General features: G+C 52.8%; 2 protein-coding genes across 3 annotated transcripts; one reads left to right on the forward strand and one right to left on the reverse strand.

Annotated features, from left to right (window-relative positions):
- On the forward strand, positions 1-4,943 carry TM4SF19 (transmembrane 4 L six family member 19). The gene is made up of 4 exons (XM_064517162.1): positions 1-433; positions 1,405-1,482; positions 2,386-2,570; positions 3,452-4,943. Exons 1-4 carry the CDS (start codon positions 257-259, stop codon positions 3,648-3,650), a joined length of 639 nt encoding a protein of 212 aa, XP_064373232.1. The 5' UTR covers positions 1-256; the 3' UTR covers positions 3,651-4,943.
- A 2,255-nt stretch (positions 4,944-7,198) lies between these two features.
- Positions 7,199-15,186, reverse strand: NEU4 (neuraminidase 4). 2 transcript variants are annotated; one of them, XM_026110675.2, is made up of 4 exons: positions 14,976-15,186; positions 11,807-12,012; positions 11,177-11,309; positions 7,199-10,622 (listed from the first exon to the last, which is right to left on the reverse strand). In XM_026110675.2, exons 2-4 carry the CDS (start codon positions 12,005-12,007, stop codon positions 9,544-9,546), a joined length of 1,413 nt encoding a protein of 470 aa, XP_025966460.1. In that variant the 5' UTR covers positions 12,008-12,012; positions 14,976-15,186; the 3' UTR covers positions 7,199-9,543. The 2 variants fall into 2 exon arrangements, with proteins under 2 accessions (XP_025966460.1, XP_025966458.1); XM_026110673.2 differs by having other exon boundaries at positions 11,177-11,432; positions 14,976-15,185.
- Positions 15,187-17,207: the final 2,021 nt, after the last annotated feature.

The raw sequence follows: 17,207 nt of genomic DNA on the forward strand, positions 1-17,207 counted from the left end.
TGCATTGGGTAGGCTTGGATCTAAAAGCCAGCTGAGGCAAGAACCAATACCCTCCTGCCCGCTCGTCGTTTTGAAATGGGCCCTAGATGGTGCACAGAGCTGGGGAGCAGCAGGGCAGCCAGGCCTGCAAGCAAAGGGGCGCGTGGTCGCTCCGTGCGGCTGGCGCGGGCTGGCTGTGCTCGCAGCCAGAGCGTCGCGGGGCCCCAGGCGGATCACTCCTTTTTTCCTCTCCCCACTGCCCCCGTGCAGGGTGGCCATGTGTGTAGGGAAGTGTACTCGGATTGTGGGCCCCTGCCTCTTGACATTGGGCACTCTCTCCATCGCGGCCAACATCCTCCTCCTCTTTCCTGGCTGGGCATGGAAGTATCTGGCAGACGGGCACATCACCAAGCAGGCTAAGGCGGTGCCAGGCGTCTGGGGAGGAGGAATAACTGTAAGTAGTGTGGTTTTCACGTTCGCTGTGTGAATGTGTGTGTACTGGAGAGCCTTTACCCCAGGGGCTTGCAGTGCAGTTACCATAGTGCCTCGTACGAGCCAGGGCCTGGCTTCCATTCCTAGCCCCAGAGTTTCCTTGCCTGGATGGGCCAACAAACCGCTCTGTGCCTCAGTTTCCTGCCAAAAAAACAGGGAGCAGGTCTTGCCCTGGGCTGAAGAAGTGCTCGCTGGGGTTATCCAGCTTTCAGGAAAAAAGGGAAAATTTATACCTCAGATTTACAAGTTTATTGGAACAACAATTATGCTGAAGTAACTGGTCTTTCTTGAATGTTCCTGTTCACTTATGTGCAGACTGGAGTGAATGCCTTCAGCAGCTGCCAGATACAGGCACTCTCCATGACTGTTGTTGTGGCATGCCTTTTTAAAGGTGGGAACACTGCTTCCTTGCTGCTTCCCAGGTGTCTGGATTTGGCTGCTGTCAGCGCAGTGTGCTGGGCTAGTGGGATCTTTGTGCTGCCCCAAAACCAGGGGAACTAGGGCCCCACACCCCTTTGTGGCTCAAGGCAAAATGATTTGCATGGCTTTCTGCCAAAGCCCTGGTGATGGGACTGGGATTCAACTTCCATACAGAAAAAGAGCTGGTTTTGTGCTGCCACCAAGATGGAGTTGGTGGCCCCCTCCTGAATGCGGACCACACTGGCACACTATGGGGCTGGCTTTGCTTCATTTGCTCCGTTAGGCACCACAGACCTTGTCCCTGTAGCAGGATGTGCCCCAGCACTGGGCTGTTTCAGGTAGATATGAAATGAGAGGAGTATCCCCGGCTCTCTGCAGAGCAATGTCCTTTACGCTGGGACTGTAACAGCACACAGTGCATGGGACGAGGGCAAGGCTTGAATTTCAAAATGGGGGAGGAAGGACCAGAGCGGGTTGTCCCATTTGTTCTGAGTCCCTTCTTCCTTCCCGTAGGTCCTGCTGGCAGCAACTCACATCACAGCGGTGGGGTGGCGATGCGCCGGCTGCTCCGACTGCGGCACCCGACGGAACGTAAGGCAGCACCGCGGCCACCAAGCCTACCGGCCCGCACACCCCTTCCCCAGCCCTCCAGCGAAGCGGGGCTCCGCTCGGCCAGCACCTGGCTTGGCTGACCGCACCGCGCAGCGCCAAAGTTGTCCCGGGACAGCAGGAAGGAAAGCCGCCTGCTGACATGGCTGCCTGCGCTGGGAGCTTGAGAGGACAGAAGTGCTCTGCCCTGGGGACGAGAAGGCTGGAAGCATGTGTCTGGGGCAAATTAAATAGCAGCTCTGTGCCCCAGATGCCCACAGACAGCTTTAAGCTCTTAGCTAGGATGGGGCAACTGTGCCCACATGCTCCCTGTGCCTTCTCCTGTGAGCCGTAGGCAAAAGTCCTGGTGCGATGTTTACTAAGCAAGTCTCCTGGATCAGTCCTGCCCCCAAGGGTCGGGGCAGCTGCCAGCACAGCTCCAGAAGCAAAGGGTGTGGGCATTGAGCAAGTGCCTGTGTGAACCTTTTCTCATCAGCCTGCTCACTAGCGGGTTCCCCCACTTTGCTGTGTCCTCTGCCAACTTTAGTCGGACTCTCTGAATAACCCAACTTTGGAGTAGTACTAAACCTCACATCCATGCGGCTTGCACCTCTTTGGGTGTAATTCTGGCAGAAAGGGGAGTTTTCCTCCCCTAGTTCTTTAAGCAAACTTCACAGATAATGCATGGCCTACCCTTTCCTCGACTGTGTTTTCAAATCCACCTGTCTAAAGAGTACAGAACAGACGGTTTCAGGACAGGGCTAGATCAAATATTTTGATTTTTAGGATTTCCATCCACTCACCCCCACCTAGCTTACCCATCAGGCGCTCTTGCCTTCCAGAGTAGGCTTAAGAAATCTCCTTGGAGTTGGGCTCCGCTTGTATTACAGAGTGTTTGCCCTGCAGGCGTTCCTCTCCGTCATGCTATCGAAGCTGGCTCTGCTGGGATCTGCTGCCTGCTTCATCATGTCTGGGGTGGGCCTGACCAACGGGCCCCTCTGCCTGTACAACACCTCTGTCCCCGAGCACGGCCACAGCCCCCGCTGGGGTTACCCCTTCTTGGACCCGAACAGCCAGACTTTTGACACCAGGTAATGCAGATGGGTTTAAATTGTTGCGATGAAGCCAGCCCTGGTCCTGTGATCTCAATGTCTCCACCTTGCACAGGGGAGACTTAATGATCCTGTTGCTAATCAAACCAGGGTTATGGCGAGCGGGACTGGTGGGCTTGCATGGGGGCTGCAGTCTGAGATGAATGTCTATTAGAGATTAAAGTCACTGGTCCTATTTCCTCTCTTGTTTTCACAGTCTGCTAAGGCAGGTGGCCTTTTCCCCACAGAAGGATTAGTCTCTACCTCTTTGGGTTTTTTTCTGTAGACAGAAGGAAATATTCCTCTATCTCAGACAATCTGAACTCTAGAGAGCCTAGTTTTGTTTTAGTGGCAAACATAGCGTAAAATGTCCCCATCTTATAGATTTTTTTAAATGTTTTTCATCCAATTGCTCTGCTGACCCTGTTTATGACCAGTGGTATCAGCACAGTGGAGAGAATGATGGAGAGAGAGAGGGGCCAAGAATGGAAAGTGCCCAAGGCAAGTCTGAGACTGACAGAAATGTAACGTGAAGCTACCCTTTTAGTGAAATTGTAACCTGAACAAAGGCTACAAGAATGCCAGTGGAGTGTCTTGACAACTTTGGTCACCTGTTTAACTGAAATGGATTATGCCCTTTTTGGAGAAAATAGTCCTTGTTAAATATGGAGTGCCCAACCTTCAGTGAAGGACTGGAAGTTTGCAGTACAACTCCAAGACTGTCAGGATGTCCTTCCAAAATGGCAAGGCAGATTAGATGAGATTCCTGACTTTTGAGGGGGCTAGTTTCGGAACCCATCTTGCCAAATACAGTGAAATAAAACTAGAGCCAGTGTTTAAGACAACCTTTGCAAATGACCTTCTCCAACTGTCCTGCACAGGATCTCCGTACAGACTGAAAATTATCTGTATGACCGGAGTCTCTGGAGCACCTGCCTAGAGCCTGTGGGCATCGTGACCTGGAACGTCTGCTTGTTCTCCGTCCTGCTGCTCATCAGCGCTGCTGAGATGGTGCTGGCCTCTCTTCAGATCATCAATGGCTGCTTTGGGTGCCTCTGTGGCTTTTGTGATGGGAAATAGGTAATTTTACCTCCTATCATTTCCCATGTGCTGCTTTTCCCTGCTCTGAAGTGTCAGGATGGTGTGATGAAGCTACCTCATTTGAAGTTGCGGCCGTAGGTGAAGGAGAGAAGGAGCAAGCGAGTGTCCGGATGAGCCTTGCTTGTGGAGCATGAGCCTGGATGCAGACCCACTGTCTCTCCACAGCACTATGAGTTGCAGCTTGGGTTTGAACACAGCACTCACCACTGGAAAATCAGGGTATCCCGCATCTCCCTGCTTATTACTGCCTTGGCTAATGCTCTCACATATGCCCCCTCCTTATTGCCCAGCATGAAGAAGCAGTACTGGAGGACTTCTTCCCCCATATCCTTTCTCAGCTCCTTGAACAGTGGCAAGTGCTGGGGCAGAGACACAGAAACATGACAAGCACCATGGTGCAGAGCTGTATGAGAAAACCAGGCTTTGCGTAAACCCAGGGAGAGCTTAAGTCTGTGCTAGTCTGGCTGTGACCATCCAAAAGGCGCTAGGCTGTGAAGAGCCCAGGCTGCCCACACCACCTTGCCGACTTTGCGGTAGGCTTTGCGCTTTTGGACCTTTTGCTCTAGAAAACAAGCAACTGTAAGGAGGTTTTAAGGGACTAAATCCCTCATTACTCTTTGCTCACTGGTGTGGTGATGCTCACTGCACCTCACACTTTTGTTGCACTACTTTCCTGTGAGGAGCACCAAGTCTTACACTGCCCCACGGGTAACGAAGGCTAAACCGACCTCAGACTACCAGCAGCTGATCCCTGCAGAGAAAGGAGTCAGTGAGCTGGTGACACTGTTTCAATGGCGTCGCTGCCACCAAGCCACTTGTGGATGGCCTGAAGCAGCAGGAATGGTTGCACTGCAGTGCGTCAGTGCAACCTGTGTGCAAATGTCTGTCTGAGGGCTTGGACAGGCACGATTTGCACAGGGAGAGGGCAAAGTCTGCGCCTTCTGCTTACACCGGTCTGGAGGAGTTACTGCTTTCAGAGCCAAATGCAAGAAGGACAGACTCCTTCTGTATGGAGGACAACTGCCTAAGCCTGGAAAGGAGCTAAATACCAAAGCAGTGTGTGTGGCACATTGTGAGCTTTGGTACGCCAAGGATTCTCTCAGTGCATTCTCTCTGGGTTTTACCTCTTTTTCCTACTTGGAGCAAATGAATTCAGGTATTGGCAGCAAACTGACCTTGGAAATCAGCCTTGTGGGCTCATGAGTCATGGAAAGAGGAGAAGTGGCTCTGGAAGGGATGTGCGACTCCACACTTGACTTGCTGTGAGTAGGGTGGAAGTGACACAGCTTGGGAAGCAGCAATCTCTCTGACTGTTATTCATCTTCCTACATTTTCCACTTGCACAACATGGGTATCATCTGACTGCAAAATGTGATACAGTAATATTTATAGAGATAATATATGGAAGTTTAACTTATTTTCATTAATAAATCTATATTTAGGACAATTTGCTTTGGTATTTTTATCTTCACTGTGGAACGGCTCAGGCCAGGGTTTGCAGCACTGCTGGAGAGAGATGAAGGGAAGCGGAGGTGCCAGCCTGGGCTCCAGGTCCCGGTGTAGCCAAGGGGGTGCTGAGGGACTTGGATGGAGTCATGCTGGGTGAGAAGGTGCTGGACCTCAGGTGTAGCTCCCCAAAGCGCATGCACACACATGCATGCATGCACACCTTTCGGCAGTCTGTGAGATCTGGCATTCCCAATGTCCAGAGCCCACGGGGCAGTCACTGCTGGTTGATCAGGTGCTGGCTGAACAGGAGCACGGCTATATATGTGTAACTGCAGCTGAGACTGTAAAAATATCTGGCTAACAGCCATTTGAATAAACAGTGACTGGGGAAGGAGGACAAGGAGGAGAACCCTGCCAACATCATCCCTCTGAATCAACTGCTCTTCAGCCCATCAAAGGTGAACGACTAAGCTGGGGGACCTGTTGAAAAACCCACCCAGGTGACCCAACAGAAGAAACTCCCTGCCCAGGGTACTGGGCAAGCTAAGGGGGACCACTGCACAGGGGGTACAAGATTTATGATTGGGCATGTGGTGCAGAGGGACTTTGGAGACTGGACAAGAGACTTGTGGTATCAGACAAGGCTAATTGGGGGATATTTAGGGGAAGGGCCAATGGATTGAGGTGGATCAGAGAGGAACAAGTGTGGGAAAAGGGAGGGCAGCGGAGTGATGAAAGGGGCCAGCTGCATGTATGCAGTCTGTTGGACAGTGTGCTTGTGGGACCAAGCGCTGTGCCTGCTCACCGAAGGCTGTCCTGTTCTCTCATTAAATCCTATTTCTACCCATTTTCTGTGCAAGTGTGTTCTCAGTTCTCTGTGCATGTGGGATCTGGTAGCAGGCATCAGGCTGAACTGGCCAGCAGGTAGGCTGAGAGGACTGGGAGCTGGGTCCTGGAGAGACCGAGGGTCCTGGAGAGGACTGGGAGCTGGGTTCTGGAGAGGCTGAGGGTCCTGGAGAGAAGAAAGGTCGGGGAGCTGGGGACTGGTGAGACCAAGGGTCTGAAATTTCTGAGAACGAGGGTCTGGGAGCCAGATGTTAGAGAGACCCATGAAGGGACTCATCCTTAGAAAGCGGGTCAGCTTTTTGTGCTGGCTGTGCTTGTGTGGGGGCCTATAAAGGCACTGTCCTCCTGTCTGTGTTAATCTGTGTGTGTGGTACCTGTGTGTGCATGTGTGTGTGGGTGTGCATGCACACGCGTGCATCTGCACAGCATACTGGGACTTTGTGCTCAGCCTGGCTGTTGCCTGGGTCTGGCAAGGGGGTGAAGGAGCAGCTGCTCATCCTGGCTGCTGCAGGACAGGAGGAATACCCCGGGCCATTCAGCCCCTGGACTTGGCCACCCTTAGCAGGACTCTCAGCCTGCTGTGACCGCTGGCGCGCTGCATCAGCTTTGGGTAACAGCTTTTCTAACATGCCTCTGACACCTCTGTGAGAAGACATTTTCAAAATTTCCTGCTCCTCTTTTAGAGCTTTGACATGATATTTAGCAGATAGGTGGGTTGCATGCAGCAGTCTCCTTCCCCACCGACCAGGGAGGGAGGGCAGAAGGAAAGCGTTGCCATCAAAGAGAAAGGCTGAGGCCACGACTGCCCCGTCAATCTTCAGTGTCTCTCCAGCAGAAGAGGGCGTGCTCTGAGGTTGTGCCCAGCATTTCCCAATTGCAGCAGGAGGCAACAAACCTTTCCTTTTCCCTCCTGTGCTTCTCAAGGACGAGAGATCCCCTGGCCCTCAACTCTGCCTAAACTTTAAGCTTTTTTTTGGTGCTGACTGTGGGGGACTCCACACCCCTTCTTGATACTGCAGTCTGGATATGAGCAGCAGGTGTGATAGGGGTGTGCATGCAAACACAGCACGTGAACAGACAGCCTGAAACTGCCTGTGCAGACAGCATTTTTGCCCAGAAACTGATGAAGTTAAGAAAGTAACAATGATGGAGCTAGTTTAAAACAGCTGTCACCAAGATTAAGCAAGAACCAGGAGATTGCCAAGAGACTTTTGAGAAAAGAAGGAGTCAGCTTGAAAAGAAAAATAAAAGCAGGCATATAAATATTTATTGCTGTGGGAGGAAAGCCCTCAGAGGTGGAAGTGGGAACAGAGCAGCAGTCAAGCCAGGTGTGATGTGGCCAGAAACAGCCCCGCAGTTTTCGGTAGCACTTTGTAACCCCAAGGTTATGAATGGTGCCTTCTTCATTATGGAGAAAAATTTTAATTTCATTGTCTTGCTGCTCAGTTTGCAAAGCCTCATACTTGGAGGGTACATCCCAAGAGACTTAGCGTGCCTGGAGCCACGAACAAGGTCTTTCCTTAGTATGCTCCTTCTACTATAAAATGCTCTCCCTGATCTAAAGCAGTTCCACAAAGCTGCAGGATTGCCTTAGGGGAAAAATAGATTAAGCTACTTTTATTAACATCATTTTCACTGTACCTGCTTCCAGGGCCCAGGCTTTTCTTCCTGCCCTCCCTCAAGGCACTGGCAATTCATTTCACTATAGCACACCTCCACCACTAAGTGCTAGCACTTCACCTGAGGAGCTCAAGGCTAGGATTGCAGCAGGGGCCGACAACTACACGTTGCTCTGCTTTACCTGGTTCTTCAAAAGAAGAGTTTCATCTTTGAGAAACTGGCCCATAGCACCATATGACGAACAGCTGTGGTTCCAGGTAAGACTTCAGGCAAGCATCAGTCTACCCAGTGCAAATCTGATGCTCCAGCAGCTCAGGCCATCCATGGCTCTGCCCTTTCTTTCTCTCTGCTTGTTTCCAGCTACTGCCTCTCTGTTTTACCCAACAAAGATACGAGCAAGGCTGGACCCTGCCCATGCCACAGGCAGATCACTGAGCCATTGAGCAGGCTTTGGGATGGAGACAAATCAACAGGACATGGAAAACTATTGGGCACAACATGAAAAACTTCCAGATGTGACCTATGACAAATAACAGAAGTTACAGATAGTGTCACGAAGGATGGCTGGATCTTATAGACGGTAAAGGGGGAGTGATGTGAGAGATGGCTAAGCAGCCTGGATGGAGAAGAGCATTGGAGACCTTTGAGGGAGCACAACCTTGCAAGGCCACCAGCAGCTAGGGAACCATATCTGTAATATCAGGTAAAGATGAGATCTAGGTAATGGTATCAGAAACAGCAACTTTGGATATGGACCTAAAATTGGAATCGATAGTGAAAAAGTCGTCAGGGACAGGTTGTTTATTTGGAGAGAGGCTGGATGGCTAAAAGGGAGGTACAAGGGCATAGAGAAGGAGGGCCAAGACATACGAAAAGGGGTAACAAGGTAATAAAAATCTGTGCCTGCTCCAGGCCTGATGGCACAAGCAGCCACGCTCTGCATCACAACCAGGGATTTCCTTCCCGCTTGCAGAAGGGCCCTTTGTTCACCTGCTGGTTTCCCAGCAGGCCTGGCCAGCTTGCACTTTCGCTGAGCGTGGGTGGCCCTGGGCTGGGGCAGAGCCTCCTGCTGCCACTGGTCTCCTCTACACAGGGAAACTGGTCAGCTCCCGCCTCTGCTAGGGCTGAGCATCCCCCCCTCCTAGCCAGCCCACAGACCCTCTTGCAGGTCTGGGAAGGCCTGGGGCACGCAGCCAGCACTGTGCTGGCATGCAGGCATTCCCCAGGGACACCCAGTGTTGTGACACCAGCCCTGCCCCACCGCCTGTAGAGTCGGATGGAGGGATGGGGCATGCGCCTTTGGGAGCTGGTTGGAAATGGGGGTGATTCCTACGGTGTCACTGACACAGGGTCCCCATTAACAACTAGCACTTGGGGTTTTCCCCAACCTCACTCTAGCACTGGAGAAAGGCCCAAAGTGCAGTGGCATCCTTGCTGACAGTGGTGTCGGCCAGGCCTACTCTCCGGGGCCCTCTCTCAGCTCAGTTCTGTCCCTTCCTGGTCCCTCGGTGGCAGACACAAGCCTCTGGCTGTTGTCACGTGGCAAGAGTGCAGCAGGGTGAGCTGAAGGCATTGGTGGTTGCAGTTACACGAGGCAACTCATGCTTAGACAGCAGGCCTTGGGCTGGGGAAGTGACACAAGTCTCCAAGCCCAACACGCAACTTAATTAAAAAGCAACAACAAAAAAGGCCAGATAAAAACCTGTTTTGGCATAGTATCACCTGCCTTCAGCTTGATCCAGTTGTGCTTGCCTGCAGCAAGCCAAACCCTTAGCTGGTATAAATCAGCACGATGAACAGGCTCATGGGGCTCTTCTTGCTTGCACCAGTTGAGGGTCCAGCCCTTGGCACCACCGGACCTGAGCTGAATGAGGAGGCTTGGCAGTCTTGCTGTGTCACCTCGCAGTTTCCCTCAGCCAGCCTGGTTTCGAAGGTGGGGTTTTGGTACGGGGAGGCTCTAGGAGACAAGGCAGCTCCTTCTCTTCCTCTTGGCGCGGCTCAGTGGGACGTCCTCCCGCCCCAGTGGCGTGGATGTCAAAGGGATGTTCTGGAGCACATCGTGCAGCGTGAACATGCTGAAGGAGATCTGCTCATAGGGGGACCGTGTCCCATTCTCATACAGGCAGGCAAAGGCAATGGCTGGTGTGCCAGAAGCAGAGTACTCGGAGTAGGACAGCTTGATGTAGGCCAGATCTGAATAAGCACTTGGGCCTTCATATATAACCCATGGTTCAGTCCAGCTCTCGGCGTCCCTGGGGAACGTACTAAGGTGAATCCCCATGTTGACCCGTGACATGGAGCTTGTAGGGTGGGAATAGAGCACCCATGTTGGTGTTTGAAAGAAGACAGAGGGTTTGGAGGTCATTTTGGGATCACGCTGTCCCGCATCGTGGCTGAAGAAGGTGACATCATGGGCATCACCGTGATGCCCTCCAGAAGGACAGACCTCCTTGGACCCTGCTCGCATCTGGCTGGCTGCAGGCTGGCTGCTCAAAGCTGTAGTGGGTATGGCTCCACCAGCTGCTTCCCAAGCAGGAAGGTAATGAAACCTGGAGAACTTCCTAGAGAGCAGCAAGCGACCTAGGCCTCGGAGGGATGCTGTTGGGGTCCGGGAAGCAGTGGGGACATAAACAAAAGGTGCAGGGAAGCCAACAATGCTGCCGTGACAGCCGTGTGGGGGTTCAACTAGCCGCTGGACCAGCTGTCCAACGTGGAAGACAGCCCCATCATCAGTGCTCAGTGCCTGAACCCGGAAACCCAAGGGGCTCCGGGCGTTGCAGTAAAGGATGTTTGAGCCATCCTCCTCGTCCACAGAGACCAGCTGGCACTCACCTGTCTGCAGGTTGGGGATGAACTCCCCAAAGCGCCAGCTCCGGCCGTGGTCATCGCTGTAGAAGGTGAAGGAGTGTGGGGTGGTTTTGCAGAGCTTCCCGAAGCACTCCTTGCAGTCAATGTGGTAGCTGTAGGCAGGTACCAGCAGCCGGCCAGACCGAAGCTGGATTCCATGCCCGGGGCCCAGAGCAAATGTGGCCCAGTCTGGGTAAAAAAGAAAAGAAGGGAGGAGAATTAGGGGCAGCTTGGCACCTGGTGCCTGTTCCTTCCTTCCAGGGGTTGGCACCACGAGTGTTTCCCCAGTTCCCCTTCACCTAAAACTTGCATGGCAGGGGCTCCTTTGGGCCCATACTGCCCTCCCACACTGAGGACTGAGTGCTCCAGTCAAGCTCTTATGGAGCAGCAATAATAAACAAGCCTAGCCTGGCAAGCTTGCTGGGCAGCAGAGCCTGAGGGTGCCTGGTTTTCCTCATGCAGGGTCCTAGGAATGGCCACTGAGGGTGAAGGGGGAAAATAAGAGAGAGAGAGACATTCTCCTCATCTCCTCCCCTTCTATTTGGGGATCTCTTCTTTTTCTCCCCGACCCTGTTCTTTAATGCTCACTGGCTTCCCTGCCCTGGGGCATGTGGTCACAGCCAGAGACTGACTCCAGCTGGGGCACAGGTTGATCCTGGAAGCCAAAAATCATGCACATCTCCCTGGCTTTTCTCTCCCTCTGAAGGTGCCCCTTCCTCGTCCCCTTCTTGCAGGATTGCTACCTTTTATGGCTCTGCCGATGACCTGCTGTGTCAGGTCTGTGACCTTGCTCCAGCTCAGGCCTTGGTCAGAGCTGGTGACGTAGCAGAGGCGGGTGACGTTCTGGCCAGTGATGATCTGGTAGGCTTCAGGTGTCTTTCCCAGCACCGTGATGAAAAAGAGGAATAGGGTGCCTGTGAACTCATCGTAGACTGGGCAGGGGTTCATGGATCGGTGCTGCTTCAGGGTCGCAGTCTCAAGCACTCTCATGTCTTCCCACTGCCCGAGTAGAAGAGGAGTGGGAGGGAAAAGGAGCCCTTACCTCCATCCCTCACGGGTGAGGGCCTTTGCCTGCTGCCTTGCCTCTCCTGTGCTCTGCAGCTCAGCCCAGGCTGCCCTGCATCCCTTGTCCCCATTCCCTGTACACACTCACCAATGGGCTTCAAACAGCTCCTGGCATTCGGCTGTGCCGTACACAAGTGGTACAGAGGCAACCAGTGCACCTGGAGGTCTGACTTTTGCGGGGTCCCAGTGTGTCCCGGTCCCCCTGACCCACCAATGTGCCTGGAGAGAGCTTCCTGTCCTGCCTGGGATGCTTTTCCAGGCGATGCCCCCTTCCCTTTTATTTGTTGCTGGTGTTTGCTGTCTCTCACCTCTACATAATTCCTGTAGATGGTCCCCCGTCGCAGCACCAGCAGATTGGCATGGGCATCATCTGCACTCAGTCGCTCCTCAGCAAAGGCCAGCAGCTTGGCCATGCAGGGTAAGTAGAGCAGGGCTGGGACACGATATGTCACTCCGTTTGACTCCTTCTCAAATAGCACTGTCCGGGCTGGGAAATGCCGGGAGCCCATGGTGGCTGCAGCGAAAGGAAATGCACACAAACCCACCAAACAAAGTGTTTGTAAAGGAGGAAGGGGCGGGGCGGGGGGAGCCCTGACTCTTCGGGACAATCTTGCCTTTCCCAGAGCTGAGAGGTGCAGGGTGGACACTCACAGGGTTTTGCTTAGCCCTAAGGGGCTACTGAGCCATGCTTTTTGCCTGATCACATTGGCTTTTGGGAAAGGCAATGAGAAGGACTTGGCTTAGAGGGAATTCCTGACTCCACCTGCCTCAGGGACATGGGAGGCACTGTGTAAGCTACACAGATATTGCCAATATTTTCTAGAATGACTGTTTCTGATGGGACAGGCTGACAGTTAGGCTTGGTCAGTTGGCTGTTTTTCTTTCTTTAAGAAAGCCTTAATATTACTTTTGCAAAAGAGGAACTAACCCTTTCACCCTCCTGCAGAGATCCTTGTTTCCCAGGATCCCACGCATTAGCTGTAACAAGCTTGGGACACAGCGCAATCACGAGCAAGTCAAAGTGCAATTGGATTTATCATAGTACATGATGAATGCTACCCACAAACAAATACAGTCTGGAAAACAGGTAGCTAGCTGGCTTAACAAAAGGTCAGTGTTTTAGTTTAGAGGACAACTGACTAAACAGCTGACTCAGTACTGAGAGTGCATAGTCTTCACAGGGTGATAAATCATCCCCACCCAAAGATATGAAATGACTCTTGGGTAACACGGACGAAGCAGAACTGGGGAGACCCTGAAGGCTTGGCTGTCAGTGAAAGCAAACCTGGAGCAGGGTCTGTCCCCAAAATAAAATTAAAGTGATCTCCAAGCCAGCCTTTGAATGGGGCTTCCAGTAAGTTCAGGACAGTCAGCAAAGAGTGGGATGTGACCTGTGGTTCCCCACTCCCATTATCAGCTGTACTGTGGTGTTGACAAATTGCTAGCCAGCCCAGCGAGGCCAAGACACAGGGACCAGCCCAGGATCCTTGTGCAGATCTTCAGGGCACACTTTTGTCCTGGATTTCCCTGGATTTTCCTTCGCCACAGCTCTGCAGCAGAGCCTAGTCTAGAGAGAGTTGTGGGATGCTGTGCAGGGCATGCATCCCTCTCCCAACCACAACATGAGTTGGTGGCCTGCTTACCGTTGCCAAATTGACAGTCCTCCTCAAAGGGACATCTGTATTATTTCCTCCCACCTTTGTATTTACTTGTCCAAGAGGGAATGCCTGGTCTCAACAGTAAGACCCAGAAGATGAGATTTTTAAGCATCTAAAAAGAAAAGCTGGCTTCCAGAGCTGGTTCTGGAGGTGCTCAGACCATCCTCTCCCCTGCAAGCCCTGGAGCAGTGTGTAGTAGAGCCATCTTTAGCTTGGGAAAGGATAGCAGGGCAGCCTGGCTAGCCCAGACCTCACCCTGGCTGCAAAACTCCTTTGCAGAACCAGAATTTGGAAGGCTCAACCAAGGCGCCTGCCCCAGAGCGCTGGGCTGAGCTGCAGAGGGGGAGCCCAGACCCCAGCTGAGTGCCAGCTCGGGCACCCAGGCTTGCTCAAGGACCCAGGAGGGTTTTGCAGTAGTCTATGAGCTCCCAGATGCCAGAGGTTGCTGCCCTCTCTCACCATCCTGGAGGAGTTAGAAGATGCCCGCGCTTCTGGAGAGTAAAGACCTGGATGTAGAATGGGTACCAGCCCCCAAAAAAGGAGAGCCAAAAATAATGCTGGCCTCAGCCTGCAAGCATGCAAAGTCTGGACTTAGGGAGGGCTTCCAAACACCAACAGGCAGAGAGCTAAACTCGCTCCTTGTTTCTCCCTGCTGTGGGGGTGAACCTGGAAGTGCATGGCATGCTAACAAACCAGCAACTCCTGCCACGGCTGCTAACATCTGAGAGCAAAATATTGCCTCTCCCCCCCCCCCCGCCCCGCCCCAACCCCCAAGACAAAAGGCATCGTGGACATACTCGGCATGCACTGCCTAGGGCCCAGCCCAAGGAAGGCTACCCTGACCTTCTCTCCTTGGGGTATGGGTTACTAAGGTCACAAGTGGTGCCAATGCTGCCAGTGGCGAAAGCCACCAGCCCAGCACATGGAGCCAAAGCTGAGGGCTGAGGAAAAATCAGGAATGCCCCTTGGAAGGGCTGTGCTGCGGTCACCACTGCAGAGGACCACTGTTGGGGAAGGGAAGGTGCCCTTGTGGCTCCCTCCAGCTTGCTCCCTAGTCAGGCTGTACTGGGGACTGCAGAGCGGGCGTTAGCTGTGTCCCTGTGACACTGAGGGCTCACATCAGGGTGTGAGCTCTCACCATGTGCATTTCCTTCAGGGACAGCAGTAATCCCAAGGGATCAGCAGTCCCTGACCGAGGAGGCCTTGGGGCACACCTCCCATTCATCTAGGCAACTTAGACCTGCTCAGGGCAGTTTCCATCTCTGCGCTCTTGTGCGTGGCTGTGTGCCTGGTAACCGCAGGTTGTGTACTTTGCTCTCCTGCTCTTATCTTCCTCTGCACAAACCAGTAGGTTTTATGAACAACCGTAAAGTGCAGATAGGAAGGCCTCAGCGGGAAATGGATAAAGTTGTCTAGCAACAAGGTCAGTCCAGCCCGGGGATGGGGGAGACTCAGTGGGGCTCTGCTTGGGTCGGCGCTCACTGGGCAAAGCTGTGCAGCCTCTCCTGGTCCCTTCTGCTGCCCTCCTTTCTCCTGTGCATTTCCGTAGGGCAAGAGATGAGCGCGTGCTGTTAGAAGCTCAGAGCTGGGCCATAAGGCCACGGGAGGAGGGCAGCTGGGCGCAGCAGGTATCCATGCATTCTACTCTTGCATGGAAATGGAGTGGCCTTTGGGACACCAGGTAGTTTGCTAGTGGTGCCTGCTCCTGAGAAACCAGCTTCTGACAGAAAAGGTGGGATTGAATGGGACATTTACTCGCATTTTTATCAGGAGCTTTGCTGAACGCTAAAGGTTTCATGGAAAATGCAAAGGCACTCACCCAGTCCCGCTCAGTTTGAGGTGTCCTCCTCCGTCCCACAGCCGGTGCTGGCAAACTGCGGTGCGCTCCTTGCCCTCCTTTCCGCCACCATGGTGGCTAACACGGGTTATAGAGCCAGCCAGGCCCCGGCTGGCTTCTTGCAGAGTGCGTTTCCCTTGTGTTTCATTGCCCCCTTTGTGTGACCCTCTGCAGCGGGCTCCCCCCACTGCTGGGTCACGGGGCTTTCCCACAGCAGCAATCGTCAGCGACCAGGAAAAAACCCTGAGTCAGCAGCAGTAGCTGGAGCAGCGACGCAGGGCAACAAAGGCACCATTATCAGCAAGGGCTGGAGCTGGAATCGGCAGGGCCCCAGGTGCCCGGGGCCTCCCACTTGCAGACTGGTCTTGCTCAGGCCCGCAGGGAGGTGGTGCAAGGACAGCAGCACCCATGGAGGACGCGCTGCTCCTGCCTCAGTTTCACTCCTAACTTCCCGCAAGGCACGGGAGGAGAGGCACACTTTGCAGGCTAGGAGAAATCTGGTTCAAAGGAGACTCACACTTTGCTTTTTTCTTTCTCCTCCCAGCTCCTGCTGCAGCAATCCAAAATCATGCATTTGGAAAATATCTCTTAATGCAGGACAGGACTGGAAACTGGAATATTAGAGGGATGGGAATCAAAGGGACCAGGAAGTGGGAAAAGATAAAAAAGGATAAGGGCTTTGGCCTACGTAAGTCAAGGAGAAGTTTGTGACAAGCCACCAGTATTCAGACTCTGACCGTCACAGAAACCCATTCAACTTGGGTATGTGGGGTGGGGGCAGCTGATTTGAGATACATTGAGGCAAGAGAATACCTAGGGCTTGCAACCTGCTGTGGTTATAGCAAAAGTTTGTCAGCAACCGGGCTTTTAAGGCTCACCAAAAATCTGGTGAATAGTGCTAAAAATAAAAGAGCACAACAGATAGACCTCTCTGGTCAGGCCCAAACTGCAGGTGAGTGGAGAGTGTTTGCTTGCTGTGAGACAGAGGTCTTGGCAGCCGTGGGAACCAGAAACCATCTGCAGCACAACAGCAGGTCACCCACGCCCGCTCTTCTACACACTGCTGCTGGAGACCCTCTCTGCTTGTCAATGCAAACACAGGCATGGCTACATGAGCACAGGGAGATTTATCTTGTCAGCCCCTGAGGACACTAAAGGGCTTTAATTGCTGAGACCAGCCTCTCCCCGGGACTTCCACCCATGCATCCTCTGCCCATGGCCCCAGAACCCCGCTGTAGCTCAGACTTTGCCTGAGCTTTGCTGGAGGTGTGCCTATCTCCAACCCTGTCCCCTGGCCATTGGGTGGGGGGGGGTTCCCATCCCATAACTACATCCACCTCAGCCCTGACTCTCTACCTCACCTTGTCTGATGGTTGTGCGGCTGTTACGTGGGTGCTGCCTGTATTGGTGTAACTCTCGGCTTCTGGAGCATCCTCCCCATGGAAAGCAGCCTGTGCAGCTCTCTGATATTTATCTCCCTGCTCTCAAGGACAATAATAAGTACAAAAGTCACAACAATACATCAGGCAGGAGGAAAGTAGGAGACAAATGGGAACATGGTCAACCTCATCATCGTAGGTGGAGTAAAGTTTCCATTGTCAGCATAAAATGAATTAAAATCCTTCCTGAGGGTGAAGATAAGCATACAGTTTAGATATTCAATGATGTTATGGCCACATTATATTTAATTCCCAATGTAAACCTAGGTAAAGGACTTAAAGTTCATGCAGCAACTCGTAGACTAAAAGCCGCAAGGCAAAAACCCAGCAGCCTTGGGATGTGTACATAGGCAGTCCATGTGAATGGCAGGTTGGCAGCTGCATGGGGAAGGCCCTCGAGACTACAGAATTTAAAGCACCTGTGGTAGTAGGGAATGTTACAAGGGACCTCAGATTGCCAGCTTCTTCTCTGCCCTAGCTAGTTAAAAATTTCTCTTAAGCCTGTTAAATTTTAGCTATGGTTGTTGCATTAGAAACCCATGTGGTATCATTAATCTCTACATCGTTACTGTTTTATGTTACATGGCCTTGCCACTATGCAGATCAGAGCACAGCTGGAGATCAGGTGAGCGTTGCACTGAATGAGGCCAACCCTGGTCTCAGCTGGGACTGAAAAATGGTCTCTCATGCTCCCAGTAAGCACATGCCCAGCCATCAGTGCTCCCCTTCCCTTACCTAACTGGTGCCATTCGTTATTGCTGTCCGTTGTAGGAAG

This window comes from Dromaius novaehollandiae, chromosome 9, assembly GCF_036370855.1.
Source record: "Dromaius novaehollandiae isolate bDroNov1 chromosome 9, bDroNov1.hap1, whole genome shotgun sequence".
Taxonomy (NCBI): domain Eukaryota; kingdom Metazoa; phylum Chordata; class Aves; order Casuariiformes; family Dromaiidae; genus Dromaius; species Dromaius novaehollandiae.